Source organism: Glandiceps talaboti, chromosome 3, assembly GCF_964340395.1.
Source record: "Glandiceps talaboti chromosome 3, keGlaTala1.1, whole genome shotgun sequence".
In the NCBI taxonomy this organism is placed as follows: domain Eukaryota; kingdom Metazoa; phylum Hemichordata; class Enteropneusta; family Spengelidae; genus Glandiceps; species Glandiceps talaboti.
In genome coordinates this window covers 4,739,379-4,759,904 of record NC_135551.1, presented here as the reverse complement: position 1 = coordinate 4,759,904, position 20,526 = coordinate 4,739,379, and the positions used below count along the sequence as shown (strand labels likewise).

The following is a 20,526-nucleotide window of genomic DNA, read 5'->3' as shown; positions in this document are numbered from 1 at the left end:
AAGCCTTTACGGTAAACCTTTAAAGTAAATATTTAGAGTAACCCTTATGAGTAACCTTTTCAAGTAACCCTTGAGTAACTTTGCAGTAACCCTTATGAGTAACTTTGCAGTAACCCTTATGAGTAACTTTGCAGTAACCCTTACGAGTAACTTCGCAGTAACCCTTACGAGTAACTTCACAGTAACTCTTATGAGTAACCTTTTCAAGTAACCCTTGAGTAACTTTGCAGTAACCCTTACGAGTAACTTCGCAGTAACCCTTACGAGTAACTTCGCAGTAACTCTTGAGTAACCTTTTCAAGTAACCCTTGAGTAACTTTGCAGTAACCCTTATGAGTAACTTTGCAGTAACCCTTATGAGTAACTTTGCAGTAACCCTTACGAGTAACTTCGCAGTAACCCTTACGAGTAACTTCACAGTAACTCTTATGAGTAACCTTTTCAAGTAACCCTTGAGTAACTTTGCAGTAACCCTTACGAGTAACTTCGCAGTAACCCTTACGAGTAACTTCGCAGTAACTCTTGAGTAACCTTTTCAAGTAACCCTTGAGTAACTTTGCAGTAACCCTTATGAGTAACTTTGCAGTAACCCTTATGAGTAACCTTTTCAAGTAACCCTTATAAGTAACTTTGCAGTAAGCCTTTTAAGTAACCTTCTTGAGTTTTGAGTAACCCTTTGGAGTAACCAGGGTTCGTACACTTAAAGTAAAACAAAATTCCAGGACTTTCCAGGGGTTTTTCGTCAGTTTTCCAGGGGTATTCATATTGATTTTGGCCATTTTCCAGGGGTGTTGACACTAAAGTAATGACTAATTAAAAAAAATTTGCACTGCTACTCCATTTGAAAAAAAAAATTGATGCAGGACTGACAGTAGAAAGAAAAAATTGCTGTCACTGGACTGGAAAAAAAAATTGCTCCCGTACCTACTTCCTCCATACCCCCCCCCCCCCCCCCCGAAATCAAATGGTTCTCCCCTAAGTAGCCGTTTCGTCAAGCTGGTACACTGATCGTGTAAGATTGAGTCGCAGCATTCGTCAGTCTAATTCAGACATATACAGAAAAATAAATAATTTTTTTCTTCAAAATTTTGAATGAAAACGTCATTTACGTTACGAAATTTCGAGCTATGAATAACTGAATACATTCATCGCTTGCGTCTCGATGTTTATGTCCTGATGCCACGAGTTGCGGAACATCGCGATTTCTCAACTCAACTTGACCACTGACGAATGTTACTGTACCGAAAACATAAAACAGTAGTTTATTCTTTTAGAACATGTAACACAAATACCCATTTATCGACGACATAAAAGTCAAAACCGTACTTCCACAACCCGGAAATTCAACTGCACTTCCCTAGGCCGTAGTATTGACATGCCTGAGTTTCTAGTAGTAGTATGTCGGACTCGTGCGCCGAACTTGTAACAATTTCTAGTCGTGGTTGATGATGCTTTGATACTCGCTACAATGTTACGATAATCTTGTTAACAGACCCACTGTTACCCCTGGCCGGGACTGTTACAATATCATGTCCCTGAAATGGCGACTGGGAGATGGAGTAGCAATATGCAAGATCGAAACAAACACTGCGCGCTGTGGTGCCCATTCAACTACGCATAGGCACGGTCTGTGGGGAAAAGTGTTTCGTGGAACGATCGTTTGACTGTCTGGGTCTAATCGGCATGAATTTTGAAAATATTTTCGACATTTTACATTTACGAGATTCAGAATCATATGAATGGGTGGCTCGAGCACAGACATGACGATCGTCAATATTAATTGATCGATTGGTCATGATCATTTTCCAGGGTTTTCCAGGGGTAGGGCACATTTTCCAGGGTTTTCCAGGGTTTTCCAGGGAGGGTTTGAAATTCCAGGGTTTTCCAGGGTTTTCCAGGACCGTACGAACCCTGGTAACCCTTTGATTAACCAATTGAGTGACCCTTTTAAGTAACCCTGTTTTCAAATTTTTAATTGCCTTTTTAAAATAGCAAATTTCTTTTTGGCGTAGTTGTAAAATTCATACTCGTATTCCATTCTTTGAAGTAAAATTGACCGAACTTCTTCTGTCGGTGGTATTTTGTTCTTTGTTGCTGATGTTATTGTCCTGGAGGCTGTAGCTGCTAGAAAGATAAAAAAATGAATTCATAGTATACTGTTAAGTAGAGAATTTAACACTCATACTTTCACACTGGGATTACAAGATTTATGAAATAATTTGAATTTAAATTTGAATTGGCAAGAAATTGATACATGAAGATTTGGGCCTATGATCCTCAAACCAACACAACTGCCACAAATTGAAACCAAATATTCTATTTCATTCTATTCTATTCTATTATATTCTATTCTATTCCCATTCCATTCCATTCCATTCTATTCTATTCTTAAAAAGTAGCCACATGGATGAGAAATAAGTATTTATCTTGGACTTTAATCAATAGTTCATACCAGGAATCTGTCACTTGTTTATGACATACATTTTGATTAGTTATGGTCAAATCCAGTAAAAATGGCTCAAATCTCTAAAATGGCTGAACAGATGTCAAGTGCAGTAGGACTTATTTACAAGATTCCAAAGTTGAATATGTTAACAAGGTGCTACTTTGTCACACAAAATCATATTCAAGCAGAAATCAATCCAGGTGTACTAACCATAGAAATAAAGTCTGACTAAATTTTAACCTTCAACCTACAAGTTCTATTTATTATTTTCACTTTCTCAAAAAGTTTCTTTACCTGGCTTATTCAAAATTTCCACAGCACCCTGGAATGTACCAGGTAGTAATTTTTCAAGAATATTGAATGAGTCTTCAAGTTCTTCTATGAATCCAACGAATAAAAATTTTTCATCAAAATTTGAAATAGCTTTATTTAGTGACCACCTAGATGGTGTTCTGCAAAAAAGAAGGAGATAACAATAAAATAAAACCATGGACCCACAACGATAAAAAAATCTACAAAGAAATAGGCCTTTCAAGGCCTGTGTGTACCTTTGGGGGTATACATAGTATAGGTTACTTGATTATCATAGAATACGGCTGCTTTCCTCGATGTCCGGTGAACAATGCAAAAAACAACCCTGATTTACACTTCCACAGAATACAAGGGTCAAAGCTCTTAAGAAACGGTACAATGAGGTGATCATACCCCCTGTATTTCCAATTTCCTGTTTTCAGTCTGGAGTGTCTTATTCAAAGGTACTGCTTTATTTTTTAAGTAAGTATAACACAGCTAGTGACTGCTTCGCAAAGTCAATACCTTAGATGGTCATTAGTGTTAATTTCAATGATGATTTCAATTATGCAAATAAAATCACATCACTGCATCATAATTTCCTAACTTGACACCAACAGGAACATCTTATAAAGTAACACAAGCAGCCCAGCAGTTTTTGTGCAAACACTGTACCTTTAATGTGCAACAAACACACACACACACACACTGCATCCACCCCAAATCCCCCCCCCCCCCACACACACACACACATACAGAGCCAGATACTTGCCATTCCTGAGCAAGGCAGTTTTACTACAGTTCAAAGTAATCATATCATGTTCATTACCTGCATTGTTCGTGTTGGCCACAGAAGAATGGTGTAATATAATATAGTTTGTTATCACGGCACTCATGATGGTTAGACAGAACACATTCATTTATTGTCTGGATAGGAAAAACATAATATTATCATAGTCAACTACAGAGAACACATTATTAATACAACAATTACATACAAGTTTAATGAACTGAGCAAGATGCATTGAACTGATTGGAAAATTGTCATGACAACAGCAGTATGATGGTATTACATGACTTGCAATTTGGTTGACTTTAAGTACATGTCCCTTTATGAATTCAAAAAAATGCTTAATTGATCATAATTATAACAGGCAAACATGGACTTTGAATGCTTGAATTGTGCACACTTCAGCCAAGGGCATGAGGCAACAATTCTGGTGTATGTCATCAGTGAAGTAATACCAATAAAGACAATAATCGTCAACGTACTTTGTGTTTTCTGACACAATACTACAAAGAAATATTACATCCAATGTAAATTTGCTTTGGAATAACACGTCGATTTGACAGTGTATATCATGCACTATGATCACACACAAAAACAGATTGAATAGTACCCCATATGGCCGTATGATTGACTGCTGTCCTTCTCCGACAGTTCCCATGCAGTGCAACGATTCAAATCTTGGTTCATGTGTAATGTCTGTGCATGCATGTTCATCATTTGCTCAATTTGCTCACTTTGTTCATTTGCTAAAAAAAGAAGGGTAGGACACTCTGGTCTTTTTATCCCTAGCGTGTAACCACTATCGTCCTCGTTCAAGGAAGCAAAAACTATTTGGGGCAAACTTATGGGTATTGGTATATCCAGTCAATAAGGCTGCAACATTTTCTCCATCATTCAAAGGTATACTTTGAGGAGACATAGATAGTATGACGACTACTGTTCACGAGTTTTTATGTAATTTTATGGCTATAATATAGACCAGAATCAAGTGTATGTTTGAGCATCAGTATGCCTCAATGCTTCGTCAGCAAATCTTGATTAATGCAAGATATTATCAATTGTGTTTTTGTTTATTTTCCTTGCGAAAGATGCAATGTTTCAGAGCCATCTCAAATAATGTGCTGTTTCGGCAATCTGTTGTAATGTCCCATAATCTCCACAATGTAATGCAACATGCTGAATACATATCTCACCACAATGCTGTGTCCCACTCCTCAGTATAGTGGTATACTACAAGGAATGACGTTTGAGCACACTGCCACGTCAGTTTTTTTGAGTCAGTCATATGATAAACTTTTTCCGCGATTAAAATGCTTTCATTATTTTTTTAAAAGACCAGAAAATGTACATGTAGATCATGATGCCATTTATTTATACATTTTTCATGTGACTGTATTTCTGGCTTTATATTATTGTACAATTATCCAGAATCCTGAATATGTGCAAGTATGTAATAAGCTTATAAATATATTACAAAAAATAGAGAAAAAAGAAACAAGTATGATGTAAATGTAACTCAAACATAGTCATCTGACTTGGGCCTTTATTACATCTCTTTTGGATTTCACCAGAATTGTTGCCTCATTCCCCTGTTTCAACATGTCTATATCCCATTCTGATCAAATCTGATATAATCAAAGGAGTTGGGGGTAAATAAAGAACTTATTTTATTTGTAGCATATGGTATCAGATTTTATCAGATTGTCTTAATCCCATCTTAGACTAGACAAACATGTGTACAGTGGATTTTGAGTGGTTGCCATTGAGACCACTAAACTGCTTTAAGGTGATCTTTTTTTATCTCTTTCATACTTAACCTAGCATAATATTAGGTTCTGATGCAAATTTGTTTTCCAAATACACCACACCCCATTTACTCTGTATCAAAGTACATGTATTGTGTTGTCAAATCTTCCATCTTTTATCATCCTTTGATGAAAATTAGCATTTCTTGCATTAAGATTTTAAACAGTATGAGTGTAAAAAGCCCATCAAGCACATATATACATGTTGCTAAACATGAAACTTCCTTTAACTCTTTATCGTTCCCCACCCCAATCATTTTTATAGCATTGGTTCATGTACGGGTCACCATTACAAGCTTACTACTATAAGTACATTCATCACTGCAGGAAGTAGGTAATTACAATTAGGTGCAAGAGAAAATATAATTGTGTGTTTCTGACAACATGGCCTCAGAAAATATGGTAGGTAGATAGGTCTGGATGTTATTTTATTTCATTTTATCTTCACAATTGTTTTTATTTTCCGAAAAAATGTTTCTTTGACCCCCAAAACAAACAAAATGTTGGTCAGAATACCCCTTCTGTGATACTTTGATCAAATTTGTACAGATATCACTGAGGAAAGAAACATTGAAGTGCATGAAGGTCAAGAAATCACAGAATTTCTTATATCTTTTTTTTTACATGTTTAAAAAAATGTTTAGTGTTGGTTGGGTTATTGGAAACACACAGTATTTTTTATTTTGCCTTATACATTGTAGAAGGAACATTAACAATTCAGCTATACATGTACAGTTTAATAGGCCAGATCAGTTACCACAGTCTCTCTTTTTTTGCTACTATCATAAGGTCCTCAACTTACCATATTTAATAGATCTTCTGAGCCTTTAAAAAATCCATTTGGGTGTGTCTCATCACCATATCTTTTGAAATAATATTGTGATGTAAATCTATTAATGGGATCTCTGATGATATTAATATATACTGGTTCTATGCCACCAAATCTAAGGAGAAAAAATACAATATTTTGATAAAATCCCATCTTTAATGTGCTTCTCCCAAAAGAACAATGAAATTGAAAAGGTGTTAGATTATTGTTAATTTAGTTTTCACTAGAATTGAAAGATCATTTACATTACTTTAATCATATACAATAGAAAATTCCAGTTGGACTTAATTTTATAATGATTACTAATAAACTTGCACAGAATTTTGGGTGACTGCATAGTGCACTTCCCTTTACTGATGCAAAATTGCACATACTACGTAAAACAAGCATTCAGTTGGTTGACAACCAGTTTTTATCATTAACCCATGCAAAAGCAATAAATATGAGATTGATATTTGTAAGTAGATTTTTGTGTGATTATTGATTTGATGTATGAGGGCGCCTCAATGGGAAAAGCTGACCGTTCAACACTTTACATTGCATGTATTGCTATACTGAGTAATCCCTGAAATAAAGATTTTTCACAATGATAATGAAGCATATAAATAGGAAGAAATAATGACAATACAATGCAGAGGAAATATTGGTATGAAATTTTAGGAGATACTGCATAAATAGCGGCTAATTCTGGTTTGCATACAAACATAAGTAAAACATAAAAAAACTTACTTTGCAAAATCAATAAAATGAAAATGTCTCTGGAAAAGAAATGGTGGGTCAAGTGCAGAAATTATATTCACTAAATCAATCTGTAATGAATGGGAAAAGAAGAGAAAGCAAATTATCATCACAAAGAATAGAACTTTTCAGAAATGGCTGCTATAAATGGTTTCATGCCTACCACCTTTCAAGTGTATTGAAAAATTCAATTTGACCTTTACCTGACTTTGTAATGTAAACTTAATGTGACCTTTGACATGTGATATTTGACCGTAACAAAAGCTTCTTCATCTGATTCTTCTTCTTAAAAGATAAGGTTACCCAAAAAATACTTCTAGTATTAACTTAGAGTTGCAGCTGGAACATTTTTCAAAAACTATTTTGTTAACTATAATGTCTTTGTCATAATATGTACACTCTGAACATTATTGAATTACCTGTGGGTAAATGCACTTGTTTAGATGTATACATATTACCCAACCAGAAAGACAGGTGGTATATATGATGTTTAGTACATTGTATTCAACTTTTTTTGTTACAAATACACAAACAAAATGCAGGCACTGAGAGCACAAATGCACACATAAAGTAAACTTTTATCTCACTGTGAACACACTAAACCGTTTTGTGTTTGAATCTACCTAGTTTCATCCAACATGATATTGATTTGCATTCATAATGAGATTATATATACAATTTGCTTGCATGCTATCAGTGTCTGTATTTTGTTTTATGGAATTTATAACAAAAAACTGTGTGTAAGACGTTAAAGACTGTGTGCTGCCAAATTGAAACTCCATAGTCACTCTCGTTTGGAAGTATACAAATGTAAGTATGGTGTAATAAATCCAACCAAATTGACTTGTGCCGGGTCTGCATTCAAAAATCAGTGCCCCTACTTTAAATCTGTTACTGTCCTACTTCTGGATACAATCAACCACTAATTAACATGTAAAATGTCTAATTATTGGTACATTAACAATTTTCAGTGAATAGATTATTGGTTTTCTGATCTTTCAGTTGCAGCTAGTGCAGTAGCACTGAATGGAAAGAAAAGTTTTCTTTGTGCTTGACAAAACAACTCTTCTGCCTTTATACCTAAAGCACGCTGAAATTGCCTGTTTATTAAGGTACACAATGTAGAATATAATAAAACCTCTTGGCCAATTTGCTAAAAATCAGACTTATTAAATTTCTCAAAACTTTACCTTTACCATGTGTAAGAAAGCTGTTATCTTGTACTTTTGAAATACAGAAGAAATTTTGGGGGTTCACCAACTTGTACTCATGGAAAGCAACTATCTTTTATTTTTCCAAAGGGATAATATAAAATTTGGCAGCCATTTTGGATTTTAAAATGACCTCTGCTTTATACAAATATGAATGGTGACCTGTTATTTTTTCTTGACTTGAACTGAGGATGGGTTTGAGTTTTTTCTGACCACAGTAACTCAGAATTTAAGACTTCAATTTCCAAGGTGCACATGTAACGGGAAAGGAGAAATGAGACAGTAGTATTTTTTTTACCTGATCTTGCAGAGGCATGTGTGTCAAATTATTTATCTCAGAACCAACAAACTTGAAACCATTTTTATTTGACAATTCTTTGATTATAGTGAGAACAGTTCTACTTCCACATTTACCAACTCTGTTGAAGAGTATTCTACTCTGCGGTATCTAGAAAACAAAGTAAAGCAAGGTATTAGTACAACATTTATTACCCCTGGTACAATATTTACAAGCGTTCACTCAAAGACATATAGTTCCAACTTGTGTGTTGTATTGTGTAAGATGACTGGCATTTTGGCAATTTTAAAATGGAAGTGCTTTGTTAGACTTTACAGGGATGCAAATGTTTGTAGTGTTAGGTTTTCAGTATAATTAGCAATGGCGTGCAGCTAGAATGTAACCCTTTCTCTCTCTTCACCTTGAAAATGTTTGTCAAGGTAAAAGATCATGGTCTCATTAGAAAGCTCATCATTGATAATGTGAGGGTACATGTAGGTACTTGAATGGTGTCCACACACTTTTGGAGATAACAGGCAGAATGCACTTTTTATCACAAATATGGCCGCCATTTTGCTATACCAGTCAAGATCTCAAAATTAAGTGACTTGCATAATGTATGCCTCACATGATTAAAAGTCATGATTAAAATATTATCACTTGAAATGTTTGAATCAAAAAGCTATGAATATAACAAAAAAAATGGCTATTTGACATTGAAAAGGACTGTCAAAGTCAAAGGTCAAGATCTTAAAAGAAATCATATTTTATAATATGGGGTACTTGAATAGAGTCACTTACATATCAGACCTACAAAGTTATGATCCATTTTGTGAAATGTAACAACAAATATGGCCACCATTCGGCCATATTTGATTCAGTCACAAAACAAGGTGATGTGCATGCATAGTAGCATGTTACCTGTGTGCCAGGTTTGGTTGAAATCAATTGGTGCATGCCAGAGATATGAAGGTGAATGCATGGTTGGATGCACAGACGTGTTTGACAAAAGAGTGACAAAAGCTGACACCTTGAGGAGGAAACACAGGCAACCAAACAAAAGTAGCACATACTGTGGATAAATGTTCAGATACATTTGTATACATGTTATTGTGCCTAACTGTCACAGGTTTTCCAAATGAATGAATAAATGAATTACTTAAGGGGAGGTGTCAAATTCAAAAAAGTTGATAGATTTTTCTTATACTTTGCATACTTAAACATTGATATCTGAATATGTCAAAAAGAGAAAATACTATGTCACCACCTTTGTTTTCAGGATAATGACCGTTTCTTGTATGTACATATATATTTTTGGGTCAATATAAGTAGATTTACAACAATTACCTACAACATGATTTTTGACAGTTAAAGATGAACTTATATATTTAAGTGCTATGTATAGTAGGTCCAGACATATTTTTTTGTAATTTATATTCATTATTTCATAAAAATTATGTTATTTTATGTCCAGCTGCTTTACTATTTTTTAAGAAAAATGTAAGAAAATTGCAAAAAAGGATAAAAATCTGTGATAGATTTTTTTAATATGCTGTATGCGTACACTGTATTGTTCCAGCTATTTATCAATTACAAAAAAAATATGGAGTCACCACATCCGTTTAAATTCTAGAATTGAAATTGTCACCCCACGACCCATCTCAATTTTGATATTTTCGACAGAAATATCTTATGAAATTTTGTTGAATGTTGACAAAAATTAAAATGAGCTTGTTTATCTTTGCACATATGTATAATGTACCAATGCCCCTTCAAAATTTTACAACAAAAATCACTGTGTGTATGCTAACTTGAAAATGCCAGTAAAAAATGTGACCCCCATCCCATCAAAATTTCAACATTTTGGAACAAAAATCACATGAAATTGTACAATATTGGAACACAAAGGCACCAAGGGATACTTCTATCAGTACATGTGTATGATAAGTCAACTGAACTAATCATATATGGAGTTTATTTCTTTCTCAAAATGCCAAAGTGCTCATAATATTCACAGTTGTGACCCCCCACCCCATCAAAAGTTTGCTCAATATTGGAAAACACAGGCACCAAGGGATATTTCTATCATTATATATGTATGATAAATCAACTGAACTATTCATTTGCAGTTTATTTCTTTCTCCAAATGCCAAAGTGGTCATAATATTCATTATTATGACCCCATCCCCCACCCCATCCAAATTTCAACATTTTTGGACAAAATTCAAATGAAATTGTATATTGGAACACACAGGCACCAAGGAATAGTTGTCGATACATAATTATGTATCATAAATCAACACATTAGGGGATATGTTAATAGTTCAAAGTAGGATAAATAGCTTAAAACTTTTAGTTAACCCCCCCCCCCCTTCTAACTTAATGGGCCAAAATTGAAAATGTCCATCTAATTTCAAATCAGTATGTAGTAATGCTATGAATACAGCCAGTATGTAGTGAGGAAAAACTAGTCTTTTGTTGACATTTTATTTTAGTGCTGTGGTATAGTGAAAACTCTTCCATTTCTCCATTTGGGGAAAATTTTTAAAAGAAATAATTGCATGTTTAGGGGTACAAACAGACCCATTAAAAGTGGTCTCGCACCTTATGTCTCCATTGTTGAAACAGTTAAATGTTGATTTCATGTAAGGAAATTGCTAGTGTGTATTGTGGTGTGTGGTGACTATGAAAAATAGGAAATATCTCATCAAATTGAACTATAAATGACACTATCATTAGCTGTTGATCCACTGAACACAGTATCCAGTATATGTACCTCTAGCTCTGCATATTAAGTGGCACTGCACTGTGTGGAATCAAAAGCTGCAAAAGCAGCAATGTATGCTACAAGATGTATTTATTGATTTTGGGTACAAAAATACACGTAGAACCCCTCTTTGAAACCTTATAGTAATGTTACCATGGATACTTCTTTCATGGGGAGACAATGTAAATAGTTTTTATACAAGTTGTATAATTTGTTGCAATTTGAAGTGTAGGCTTTACTATACGTAAACATTCGACTCAAGTCAGTGTGGCTACAGTACTAGTATAGTTGGCGAGACAGATGAAAAATAATCTATTTTTGGTTGAATACATCTACTGAAAAACAAACTATAAATTCATTAATTTTAAATTGACATGATGTTACTATACCAATACAGGGATGTACAAATGTATAATGGCTGGGGGTTCCATTGGGAATGACGTGTCGGAAACTCCTAGACCCTTAGTCCTGCTTGCAGACGGTGCACATTCGGAAGGGATGACTTATTATGCCATATGCAAGCAGGACTAGTAGACCCCTAGCAAAACCAAACAAGTGTTCACCATCGTGGGAGAGCAGAATGATGACAACAGAATAAGTTTTGGAAGCCTTTTACAAAAAAGTACTGTTATCAGTTTGTTGTGGTATTTTTTTAAGGCCGGTAAATGACGATGTTATAACATCGGGGTTGCATGATCAATTTTACTGGAGATCAGGGACTGGAGTTTCTCCATGGCCATTGATTACTAAGATCGTAGTGACAGAAAACATATAAAATGCTGAATGGTGTTTCAACTAATAAAATGGCAAATTAGCTCGGCCTGACCTGTTCAAGCATGTCTGAGTTATGGCTTTGGACATGAAAACTGCACCAACAAAATGGCTGCTGCCAGGCAGCCATATCAGATTGTATCACGATGAAAATGGATATGCACATGTATGTCAAACAACACTGTACTAATACCAACTTTGAATGAGATCTGTTCAAGCATGTCTGAGTTATGGCTTTGGACATTGAAAATTCACAAACAAAATGGCTGCCAGGCAGCCATATTGGATCATATCATGACAACAATGAATATGCACATGTATGTCATAGAACACTGTCCTAATACCAACTTTGAATGAGATCTCATGAAGCATGTCTGAGTTATGGCTTTGGACAGAGAAAATTCGCAAACAAAAGGGCTGCTAGGCAGCCATATTGGATTGTATCATGAAACAAATTGACGTGCATATGTATGCCATAGTATGTTGCCCCTGTACTAAGTTTGAAAAAAATCGGTGCAGGCATCTCCAAGAAACGGCTCCAGATGGATGGACAGACGGATGGATGGACGGAACCCAATCCATAAGTCCCCGTCCCGGACTTCATTCGGCAGGGACTAAAAATCCACACTCACAAAACCTATTACCGGTATTAAAATTGTATTCATGACAGTATAACTTCCTCTGTAGAGATGAATGGTGTGAATGGTTTGTTGGCCACATTTCCAGACCGGCAATTATAGCGTAGGGAGTGTGGTTAATGTCAATGATGATACATTTCATCAAATCTAAAACTTATAAAACAGTTCCTCTTTAAGTCAGGCATGGTAGTAAAGCTAATTTTCTTCACAAGGACTTCTGAAACTCAATTATACGAGATTACCTTCCGTTCACCCCCTAAATCTCCAAGAGTACATTACACAGTGCTCAAAAAACATCTAACACTTCACTTCACTTCCAAACACTTCCGGGTTTGTTTCACATTCAATTGTTGACAAGAGTGTGAGTTTCAGTCTGCGCCAAAAGTTTCATTGTTGACGTAATTCGAATTTGACACCTTCTACCTTAATTAATTAATTAATTAATCAATTAATTAATAACAAAATTATCTGAAATATCAATTGCAGTCAATCACAATCTGTATAAAAAATTAATTCTATAAGTAAAACTATATAAACACAATAAATTCAAGTAAATTAAATTTTCACTTACAAGTTTATCTGGAAAGTTGTTGATATAAGGTTTTCCTCTTCTTTGTACAATAATACCACTCTCATCATAACTCTCCTGTGTCTCATAATGTCCTAGGTTATTGTCTTCTTTGCCTAGAATAGTTTGCCATCCAATGCCTTCTGCAAAGATAGTCACATAGGAATTAAGGTTTTTATTCACAATGATAATTTTCACAGAAATGAAGTATGAAGTATTTCAAAGACTTTGTGTAAGACAAAAGCGATAATGGTCTGGAATTTGTGCATATTTTCTTTGTTTTACTGTAAAAATTCAGTTAATATATATAATTTACTTCTCATTGAAATCATCCTCATAACAGTACTGGCCGGCCTCTTTATGGTGGTGATATTAACATATGGCCACAAGTAGAGGTTGTGGTTGAAATAATATAAAGTACAATGCAGCTGATTTAACAGCCATCTTTAGTCACTCACTGACTGGGCATAATTGACTTAAAGCTCCCATGATGCATGCTCATGAATAATTAATTGCAATACAATATGACCTTGCTGTGTATTTTCAGCCAGAGTATCATCAATGTGTCAAGCTGTGTGCAGGACATTATGTCACTTACTGCACAGCTCTGCACAGTAAGAATCCTGTGTGGATAAAACTGCAGCAATGTCCATTGACACTGTGCAGCACGCAGCAGCTACAAAGTACCTGCACATGTGTGGCAAACTGTGCAGGACTGTTGAAACTGACTGCAGGAACTGTATCCCTATAACTACAAATGTGCAGCTATACAAGACAATCATATGCAGCAAACTGGGCAGGAAAGTTGAAAAGACTGTGAAACTACCTACACACACATAAACATCTGTTTCAGGCTGATTGAAGTAATGCATGAATTAACATACATACAAACAAACAAACAAATAATTGATTGGAAATGTAGCCTCTACCAGGGTCTGAATACAAATTGCTGTTTGGATAATGGAGATTACCAAGGGTTCATATTTCGTACTTGTATAAGTCTATCCATAGACAGTTTGCCCTCCACTGTCTATGGTGTATCAATGACACTATACTTATTATAGAAATCATTTAACCTACTAATTGTAATACTTAAAAGTGATTATTGTAAATATATAATGCAACCAATTATAGGAAATTGTATTATACCAGTATATTGATGGAGCATATTGACAGCTCTGATTGGTCAAGACAACAAACTAACATGTCTAAAATAGCGATAATTAATACACAGTTAGTGGGACCCTATAAAGCGGAATGAGAACACTTATATTTTGATCACTCAGGGTAGTCTGCATCCATCATGGCTGCCGCATTCATACCGTCGACTGCCAACACAACCATGCGAATGCATACCCTTCCCACTCTTCATCTTTGCAATATAAACCATCATTTGGCTGTTGCTATGGGTGTGGTCCTGTTTCTAGGCATATTTGCATGTATTTGTTGAATCTTGATTCACATACACACCCATCCCTGTTGTTATCTTTGTAATATATGTATCGTCATTTCATTGTTGCTAAGGGCATGGCCATGGTTTCTAGGGTGAATTGTGTTGAAATGTGTTCAACAAGAACTGCAGAATAATACCTCAAGAAACATCCCCATGTTTCAACCCCATTCACCATGTAGTTTCAAGATATAAGTTCTTATACCAAAATTGTGAATATAGCTGCATCTATATCTATACATCCCCAGATGTTTCCCCCCATTACGTGTCATCCCAATCTGCTCAGTAGTTTTGGATTGTAGATTTTTGACCAAAAAGACACATTTTTAGACCTAATTGTATATCACTGATGGGATCATCATGTTATGAACAATGCTGAATCTAAACACTATGAAGAATATTCCCATCAAATTTCAACCCAATCTGCTCAATAATTTTGCAATTACAGATTTTTGACCAAAAAGACACATTTTAGACCTAATTTGCATATCACTGATGGGATCACCATGTCATGAACAATTCTTAATATAAACACCCTGTAGAATGTTTCAACCAAATTTCAGCCTAATCTGCGTCGCTTTGGAATTAAAGATTCCCACCAAATTTCAGACCAATCATTTTGAGTTCAAGTTTTTTGACCAAATATCACATTTTTTTTACCTAATTAACACACCGGTGGTAAGATCATTTTGATTTCAACAATTTCCCAACTGAACACCCAAGTTAATATACTCACCAAATATCATGGCAATTGGTCCAGTGGTTTTTGACTTTAAGTTGTTTACACACACAAAGACAGACACTTTGCCATGCCTATAGCACTACTGAACCTTATCAGTTCAGTTGTGCTAACCAAAAAGATTTACTGTGGAAAAAAACCACCCTTTTTATATCTGGGTACTGTAATACTGGGTATATACTCTGGTCGTTCTACGTCATGATAATGTGTGTCTATTTCACCAACGTGTGTCTACACTGTGTCACTGGTCACTGTCACCGCCAAAACGTTCAAAAGTGACTTGTATTTTCCTTGGCTGAACAAAGACAAATATTTGGCAATAACATCTAATTATCGAATTATCTATAAGCAATGTAAGCTGTGGACATGTAGTATTGTTCCATTGTTTGCAATCCAGACATTGTACCTTGTACATCCAACCTTTTGATTGTTACTTATGAACTAATACATGACTATGTATTCTATTCAAGGATGGTTACAGTTCAAAATTTACAGTTATTACACATTCAAGGATGGTCATAATAAAAAATAATTACATTACTACATATCTACGAATATTCAAAAAATACTGTCACAGATACAATATTTTGGATAGATATTAAGTAGTTTGATATATTATTCTTTTCACTGGTGGAGTTATTCAATGAATTATTAATGATGTAATTATTAAGAGTTTACTTACTTAGTAGTTTGTATTTTGAATTTTTGGGGAACAGCTGATTCTGATTTGAGTTACAGTAATTAAGAGTATATTTGTTCCTACTTTCTGTTAATTTTGATTATTTAATATTTGCATTGTATAACTTGATTCTCAATTAATTAAGGTATTTTACTTTAGTGAGTTAACTTATTATTATTGAGTAATTGTTCAGTTTTTCTAACGTTAAATCCAGTGAAACAATTTTGTAATTGATGAATCATTTGAGACTAATTGAATTGATTGGCAAACTTAATATGGGAATCTTGATGAACTAAACTCTGAATTCATTGTATATAATCTATTTAATCTTGGGAAATCAACTGACTAATTATTGAATTGAACTTGAAATTTGTGTTTCACTATACCAACTGAAATAATAAGTTGTCTACTGGTATATTAATTACAGATCACTGGTTGATTGAATTGCAATACTGTGTTTGATACTGATCAACTGTATTGTTAATTAAGATTAAGACATATAGAGATTAATTAATTTATTCAAGTATTAGTTTATTTTTCTATTATTGTCACATTACAACTAATTTATTAAACGATTAATTTATTTAAGTATCAAATCCTTGTATTACAGTATCTGAGGATTAACTTATTCAATGATTAATTTCTTCATTGTATACGTACTATTGCCCTACTGCAATTAATTTATTCAACAATTAATTTATTCATTGTATACGTACTATTGCCCTACTGCAATTAATTTATTCAACAATTAATTTATTCATTGTATACGTACTATTGCCCTACTGCAATTAATTTATTCAACCGATAATATTGTATAGGATGGTTTGTATATTTGATAATTAATTTATTTCATTATTAATTATCCCACTCTTAAGATATTCACTGTTGAAGTAATTACAGATCACCAACTGACTGAGTTGAAATACTGAGTGATACTGAATACTGAATGGTCAACAAGTAAAGGTAGTCTCTTTCCAAAGCTATCTAGGTATTATGTTTTTGTGGACTGGCAAATGGTTCCAAGCAGCGTGCGAAATTAACGCCGGTCCTTCGGCCCGAGACCAACAGATTTCCGTTCGGACTGACAGTTTTTCAGAATTACAACAACGTATCGGTCCTTATGACCGATTGAAATTTGGAGTAAATAATAACATTTATTCAAAGATATATCCAATTTCACCTACATGAATCTGATCTTGTGTTACCTATTTTACTCTCGACATCTCGTTCAAGTCAAGCGGCACAGAGCTAGCTCGCTACGTGTTGTTGCCAATGTTGATATCATGTCTACATGACGTAGCATACAGCGTCTAATCATCTGCGTCTTAGACATTCAGACTCATTTTACGCATTCAGCGCATACGTCTTTTTCCGCCATGATATCGTACTCATTTAATCATTGTTGTAAAGTTTACTGCTCGAAGTGTATGAAACTTTTAACGTGTTTGAGACAGTTCCACGTTGAATTTATAAAGTATGTGGCGATATTTAGAAGGCGGCAATGAGCTTCCGAAGAAAAAGACGAAACATACACTGTTTTTTAAAGGCTGGTATAGCCGGTAAATGTTATTGGGTTTCCCGATCAATTTACCGGAGTTCCCCATGTCTGTTGCCGCGATCGAAAATGGCGTTTTAACTGATAAAGAAGGCAGGTACACTTCGTAAGATATCTCCAGTACGATAGGTTTTTTTTGTAAAAACAGTAAAAAAAAAGCGTAGTCTGATTGCTTTCAATTTGATGCATATGATAATGTACGTCCTGTCATGTTATAATCAACGTGTAGACTTAGAAATGTTGCATTTTTGTTGCCATTGTTGTATCTGGAAAATTACTGCATCATGCCAAACACGGGTACATAGTGGATGACACATTATAGTACAGTTACCATATCACGTTCCCACGTCAAAAAAACTCGCACTTTAAGACATGTTTAGCCATTCTCTTCATCATGGTCAGATTTCTTACACAAACAGTCAGAGACGATACTCAATACACCACGGTAGGGTATACGGGTAGGGCTTTATGGGGGGCTTCATTACATATGTAAAGACCGAAGGAAGACGAAACCGCTCCGTGTCACTGAGTGGATGGAAATTGAAATAAAGCAAATACACAGTTTTCAAGAGGGATAGTTACGCGATAAAACTTTCTGCTATGATGTGAATGTGTGGTCTACGTTCGATAAGAGTTGGAAAGCTACATCAGCTGTTGCCACAGACGATGAATCTGACTTTGGATTATGTGATTCAGAATTTAGTGAATCGTACAGAGAGGAAGGAGAGGACTGTGATCTCTTAGAGATTGCAGATAATGTAGATTTATTGATTCATTCACCCATATTATCTACAATCTATGGATCTGTATTTCTATGGTGGAATGAATACATTCAGTCTCAGACCACTATAGTCTATAAGGACAGAATGAATATGCAGTCTCTAGCTGGGTTCATAGTTACAAATGAAAATCTCTACTCACAGAGTCAAAAATTACTTGGTTAGGAATCCAAAATTTACTTTTGACTCTGTGAGTGGAAATTTTATGAAATAATAGTGGATAGTGAACAATTCGTTGTACTCTCTTTTACTTTTTATATCTAAAGATATGCTGTATCATATTAAAGTTCAAAATCATTTAGTCTGTAAATGGGGGAGGGGTGTAGATACAGGTCGTGAACATGGACTGCATTGAGTATGGACCAGCAGTTTTCCTTAAGGACCAGCAGCATTTGCTACATGTCGGTCCTTATGACCAGTAGTCATTTCCCCTTAAGTTCACACACTGGTTCCAAGCCCAAAAAGCTTTAAGTTAACTAGCAAAAACAGCTCTATATATACAGTTTCATTCATAGACTGCATAGATATGGTACTATACCAGGTAATGTAGCTTTGAAAATCTTTGATTGTAAAATTCTGCCCATTCTCCTTTATGGCTCTGAAGTGTGGGGTGTCCATCTTGCTGACAATATTGAAAAGACTCACAACAAGATGTTATGTTACATTCTGCAATTGTATAATAACACCCCTATCGTTGCCATAAGAGGAGAATTGGGAAGAGTTACCTTAAAGGTTTATAGATACTGTAGAATTGTTAAATATTGGTTGAGGATTTTGAAAATGGATGATGAAAGACTTGTACGCAGATGTTACTCTTAAGATATTCACTGTCGATATTGATAAGTATATTTATTTTTGTTGTTGTAATAATATATACAAGTGTAAAAACTCCAAAATAATTGTGTGGCGACTGTTCACAGTGTACACCCCAGACAGAGAACTTGTAGCCAAAGTGACAACAACAATAGTACCTTAGGCCCGAAGAAATTACTTTGTGCAATCCAAGTGCTCATGTTTATTGCGATTGGTCGAGGAATGGATCACATAATTACGGCTAAAATGATGTGGGCTTGGTGTTTCCCTTGAGACATTATGGGGGGGGGGGCACAGAGCTAAACACATTTCAACTCTAGATAAACAATAACAGAGACACAATAAACACAGCAGGATCCTTTGTCCAATAACATTGAATACTGATAAGTATTGCTATTCTTTCAGTGAAGTAAAACAGGCTTCAAATGAAAACATAACACTATGGCTGTAATTGTTAGTATTTTCTAATTATCAACATTTCAACTTTACCACTTTCGCATTGTCTGAGAGTGTATATTAAATATGTCACTTGAGTGAAATACCAAGACTACACCATTTTAGCTGTATATATTTATATTGTGATATTCTACAACCCATCCCCACAATAGCCCTTGGTATCACTTTATGGGTTCTATTAGCGAGGTCATTTATATATAAAAGTACAGCCTCGCAATGTCGATGGTACATTCTCGCAAACCAGAGTTGTTATTTCTACCACTACACTTCGAAATAAATGGGAGGCTCGTTAAGGACGTTGCCGTAAAACAGACCGTGGTTTGCGACGATGCAATGGTAGTGTCAGGCTTTCAAGTTGTTTGTACTGAAAATCTGACCCCAAAATACTAGGAAGGATGGGAACGGCTTCCGTATGCATTAGCTGTGTTGTTATTTCTAAACCGGTTTCAATGGTTTCATTGTCTGCGTAAATGAATCCATTCAATGCGCAGTTCTGGCACTACACGTACAATGCCACCATTATTGTGTAATGACTAAATCAGAAATCGTGTAGATTATTAAATACTGTCGATGTTGTCGAAGTGGGACCATTTTAATGCGACGGCTTTGATTACACGAGACAGAGTCCACATATTACAACACGACCACTGAACGGTATTTACTTACCGCCTTGGCCTCCACTTGATGTCAAGTGGGCGGTCACAGGACGTACTTTGGAAACTTTCTCGACGACACCAGAACTGGAAAAAACGGCTAGTATTGTAAGAACACAGAGTACGAGAAGTGATCCTACTGCTGGACGTAGGTAATGTCGGAACGACGACATTTTAGCACCGCACTGTTTGATGTCAATAAGTCACCATGCCAGAGGAACTTCGTGAACACCAGTCAAGCCTAAGTCTCGTCTAGCAGTAGTCGCATTGA

General features: G+C 35.2%; 1 protein-coding gene across 2 annotated transcripts; it reads right to left on the bottom strand.

Moving 5' to 3' along the window:
* Positions 1-976: 976 nt before the first annotated feature.
* LOC144432834 (uronyl 2-sulfotransferase-like) lies at positions 977-20,500 on the bottom strand. 2 transcript variants are annotated; one of them, XM_078121127.1, is made up of 8 exons: positions 20,269-20,500; positions 13,135-13,274; positions 8,409-8,558; positions 6,891-6,970; positions 6,135-6,276; positions 3,567-3,664; positions 2,741-2,898; positions 977-2,124 (listed from the first exon to the last, which is right to left on the bottom strand). In XM_078121127.1, the coding sequence occupies exons 1-8, from the start codon at positions 20,426-20,428 to the stop codon at positions 1,964-1,966; spliced, it is 1,089 nt and encodes a 362-aa protein (XP_077977253.1). In that variant the 5' UTR covers positions 20,429-20,500; the 3' UTR covers positions 977-1,963. The 2 variants fall into 2 exon arrangements, with proteins under 2 accessions (XP_077977253.1, XP_077977255.1); XM_078121129.1 differs by having other exon boundaries at positions 13,135-13,271.
* Positions 20,501-20,526: the final 26 nt, after the last annotated feature.

Bases quoted from the DNA above. Each gene is read 5' to 3' on its own strand.
- LOC144432834 (XM_078121127.1), bottom strand. From the start codon at position 20,428: ATGTCGTCGTTCCGACATTACCTACGTCCAGCAGTAGGATCACTTCTC. The intron at 2,899-3,566 runs GTAATGAACATG...TCTTTTTTGCAG, and splicing joins GGCCAACACGAACAATGCAG to AACACCATCTAGGTGGTCAC. The intron at 2,125-2,740 runs GTAAAGAAACTT...TTATCTTTCTAG, and splicing joins GGAAATTTTGAATAAGCCAG to CAGCTACAGCCTCCAGGACA.